We start from the raw sequence: 3972 nt of genomic DNA on the forward strand, positions 1-3972 counted from the left end.
CAGAGACAGAGACAGAGACGGAGACGGAGACAGAGACAGAGACAGAGACAGACAGAGACAGAGACGGAGAAGACACAAGTTAGCAATGGAAATCTAAATGACTGCGAGAAAGACACATAGGAAGATTGAATGCACTTGAGAAACAGCGACCAACAGGAGATAGGTAGACAGATAGACACAGAGAGAGATGGAGAAAAGAAGGGTGGAAGCAGAGAGAGAAATACAGACAGGGAGAGACATGGAGAGAAAGAGATAGGGAGAGATATAGAGACGAGAGAAATGCAGACGAGTACAAATGAGAGAGAGGTAGGGGCGGGGAGAGGTGGAAGAAGACAGAGGTAGAGGGGACACCGTGACAGACACGGAGCCTAGAAATGTGGAGACGATGAGAGATGGAATATGCAGAGAGAGAGAGATGATGATAACAGGGACACGGAGACCGAGATAGAGGTCAGAGTTCACACGACTGTGTAGGGGAGCAGAGGGCTGGCATGCGCAGTGAGGGGCGGGGAGGGACCTGAGGGCCAATGCCGGGAACGAGCTCAGTGCTGCCCCTTCTTGCAGGCTCAGCTGCTGTCCCGGGAGTGTGGGCAGCACTTGGTGGAGGCCGAGGACCTGCTGCAGAAGCATGGACTGCTGGAGGGGGACATCGCTGCCCAGAGGGAGCGCGTGGAGGCCCTCAACGCGGCCGCCCTGCGTTTCTCCCAACTGCAGGGTGAGTCTGGGGGTTGGCGTGGAGACTTCCAGGGCCGGTGCTAATAGAAGCGGAGTGAGTCCTGAGAGACAGAAAGGGGTGAGCGCCTTGTCTTTGGAGGCATCCAAGCACAGACTAAGATCCCACTCCACCAGGGATATGTCATCAGGAGAATTAGTGCCTTGATCGGGAGGTTGAACCACACGACTTCTTCCTGCTTTGAAAGTCTGTAGTAATAATTCCCATTTATTGAGCACTCATTATGCACTAAGCCCTTGCAGCCAGATCTCAGTGAATATCATGAAAGGACCATGTAAGGTACTGTATTGTCAGGGCCTGTTCAGCAGCAAGTGCTAGAAACTCAATTTAATTAGCATAAGGAGGAAAGGGGAATGTATTGGCTGATATAACTAAAATGTCCGGGGAGGGGTAGGTTTGGCTTCAGGAAGGGCTGGATCCAGGCATGGTTCAATGATGCTTTTAAGACTCTATCTCTCTCCAACTCTAGTCTCTATGTTTGTGTCACTGTTGGACAGTCCCTCCCCTTTTAGTATAAATCTGGGGTCATTCAGCCCTATGTTTATATCCCAGCAGCTTAGTGGACCTTGCAGGAGACAGGCCCCTTTTCTCAATAATTCTGACAAAAGGTCCAGAGAAAGCTTTCCTTAGCCCACTGTGGGTTCTGTCCCCATTGCTCAGCCAAACGTCATGGCCCCAGGCTATACGGTGATCCTATTGACCACATTTTAGTGACATGCCCATCCCAGGGCCAAGAGTGGGGTCAGCTCCCTTCAAAGACATGGACTTGGGGGAGAGGAGGTGGGCCACCATTATCAGAAGCAGGGGCATGGATGCTGATAGACAAAACTAAGATTATCAGGTTCTCGTTTACTGCTGTCAGCGTCCTCTGGCCAGAGACCGCCAGGAACACCCCGGAGTCAACCCAAGCTGTGCACATTGGCTTTTGGCACATACCATGGGGCATCTCAGTAAGAGAGCATTAAGAGGGGCTTGTTATCAGATGTGGGCTTGTGTCAGGTTACGCGGGGATGACTTCATGCAGTGTGTCTTGCTGCAGACTGAATGCTGTCAGGAAGTTGGGGTAAAGAGATGACTGCCCATCTTAATCATTTTTCTCCAGGTGATGGGAGGAACAGGAATTGGTGGGTCATTCACCTTAGCTCGGCGAAGGGGGATGGGTGGCCGTTTGTGCGATTCTCACAGTGACCTTGTTTTTGCGTGTGCCCACCACGATGGTGGGGTGGTCTCATTTTCGTCCCACTCCATCATGGTCTCAGAGTGGCCTTGTCTGATGCTGGCGTCTGGTGGAGCTGTGTGTGCTAGCTGTGTGTGCTGACAGCAGTCAGGGCTGCTTTTTTCTTTCATCCTGAGGCCCAGAGCCGCAGAGCCGATAAGAGAGTTTTGAGGCTGGTCTGTCTCATTCCTTTATCTGGAGCCAGGAGGACCCTTTGGAATCCTGGAACTTTGTTAGAAAAGGAAGAGCTTGTAAGGACTGCAGGATGGTGGGAGAGTTTCTCACCCTCATGGGTTGGGTCATATCTTAAGAGTGAGTGTTGAGGTCTCCTTCCAAGCCCTGGCAGAGATGTCCATCTCCATCCTGGGTCAGCCCCTCTCACCCTCATCAGAAACACAGGAGAGGTTGTTGGGACCCTCTCCTTCACCTTAGGGGTGTTTGTCCTAGGAGGCTCCCTCTGTCTTGTTGTGAGATCTTGGTGCCTGGTGACAACCAGCAGCACAGAGAAAACAGCACAGACTAGTGTGGGGTATGTTGTCATGGTGACGAAAGGCGGCAGTGCCTGATACGTGGTCCAGAGTGGATGATGTGCTGATCTGCTGCATCTTAGCTGATCCTGGGCAAGCAGCTTCCCTCCCTGAGTCTCAGTTTCTTCATCTGTAAGATGGGGCTAGTAAGAATGCCGATGTCATAGGATGGTCATGAGGATTAAATGACGTGGTGTCAGAGTAAGGGGTGGATACACAGACGCTGGTGTTGGTTATTATTCAGTTGGATATCTTGGTATTTGGGTCAGTGTCAGTGAATATCCAGAATTATAGATATTCTGCATTCCATCTAGGGCAGTATTTTGACCGAGTCAAAAATACATTTACTCATGACCCAGAGTTCACACGCGCACGTTCACAAACACTAGATTTTGTAAATCAGTACTTCCCTTTACCTTGTATGCTGCATTCTGATGTTTTCTGCTCATGCTATTCTAGTCCATTAAAGAAATGCTGACTGTGACTCATTAAGTTAATTTCACAGTTCTCTACTCACAGACTAGAGGTCTGGGAGGAAAGCGAAATGTTTGAAGACAAAAAAGGAGTTCAGGTTATCACTGGGGTTATGAGGTAAGGCCACAGAGCATGAGAGAGACCCGGGAAACGGCCTTAGAGTAGAGCAGTTTCCTTTGCCCCAGTCGTGAAGGAAACACAATCTACAGTAGTAACATATGCCAATTCCAGGATTCTCTGAATCTCAGTGTGCAACCATCATTCAATGTCACCATTTTCATTAGGCTGCTGCTCTGGGTTCCACCCTGTGCTGGACAATGGTGGGAACACGGTGTGACTCTTCCGGCCCCAGGACCTGCCCTCAAGGGGCTCCCAGTTCAGTGGCGTAGACAGAACCGGCAGTGATAGCCCAGTGGGGTCAGGGCCGGGAAGGGGAAAGCAGAGAAGCCTGGGAGAGCCAGAAAAGGCGCCTGCTCCGGACTCGGGGTGTCAAGGAAGGTTGTCTGGATGAGGAGAGCCGTAACCTGGTTCCTGATGAAGCCTATCCAAGGACTGGGGAGGTAGCCGTCACCACCCTCTCTTTGGCGCCCCCTGGCGCGTGCCCAACCTGTGATCCTCCTCTTCTCCTGGCCCAGGCTACCAGCCCTGCGATCCTCAGGTTATCTGCAACCGCGTGAACCACGTGCACGGCTGTCTGGCGGAGCTGCAGGAAGAGGCGGCGCGGCGACGCGCGGAGTTGGAGGCCTCGCGGAGCCTGTGGGCGCTGCTGCAGGAGCTGGAGGAGGCCGAGAGCTGGGCCCGCGACAAGGAGCGCCTTCTAGTTCTCCTGGCCCAGGCTACCAGCCCTGCGATCCTCAGGTTATCTGCAACCGCGTGAACCACGTGCACGGCTGTCTGGCGGAGCTGCAGGAAGAGGCGGCGCGGCGACGCGCGGAGTTGGAGGCCTCGCGGAGCCTGTGGGCGCTGCTGCAGGAGCTGGAGGAGGCCGAGAGCTGGGCCCGCGACAAGGAGCGCCTTCTAGA

At 53.0% G+C, this 3972-nt stretch overlaps 1 protein-coding gene across 1 annotated transcript in view; it reads left to right on the plus strand.

The window, feature by feature from the left end:
- The window catches only part of SPTBN4 (spectrin beta, non-erythrocytic 4), a 68180-nt gene that overhangs the window by 19391 nt on the left and 44817 nt on the right, over window positions 1-3972 (plus strand). The window contains exons 12-13 of the mRNA XM_025050866.1: window positions 565-715; window positions 3586-3808. Of these exons, the coding sequence (XP_024906634.1) occupies window positions 565-715; window positions 3586-3808 (374 nt within the window). The remainder of the gene's footprint in view (window positions 1-564; window positions 716-3585; window positions 3809-3972) is intronic.

Source organism: Pteropus alecto, unplaced genomic scaffold, assembly GCF_000325575.1.
Source record: "Pteropus alecto unplaced genomic scaffold, ASM32557v1 scaffold271, whole genome shotgun sequence".
In the NCBI taxonomy this organism is placed as follows: Eukaryota; Metazoa; Chordata; class Mammalia; order Chiroptera; family Pteropodidae; genus Pteropus; species Pteropus alecto.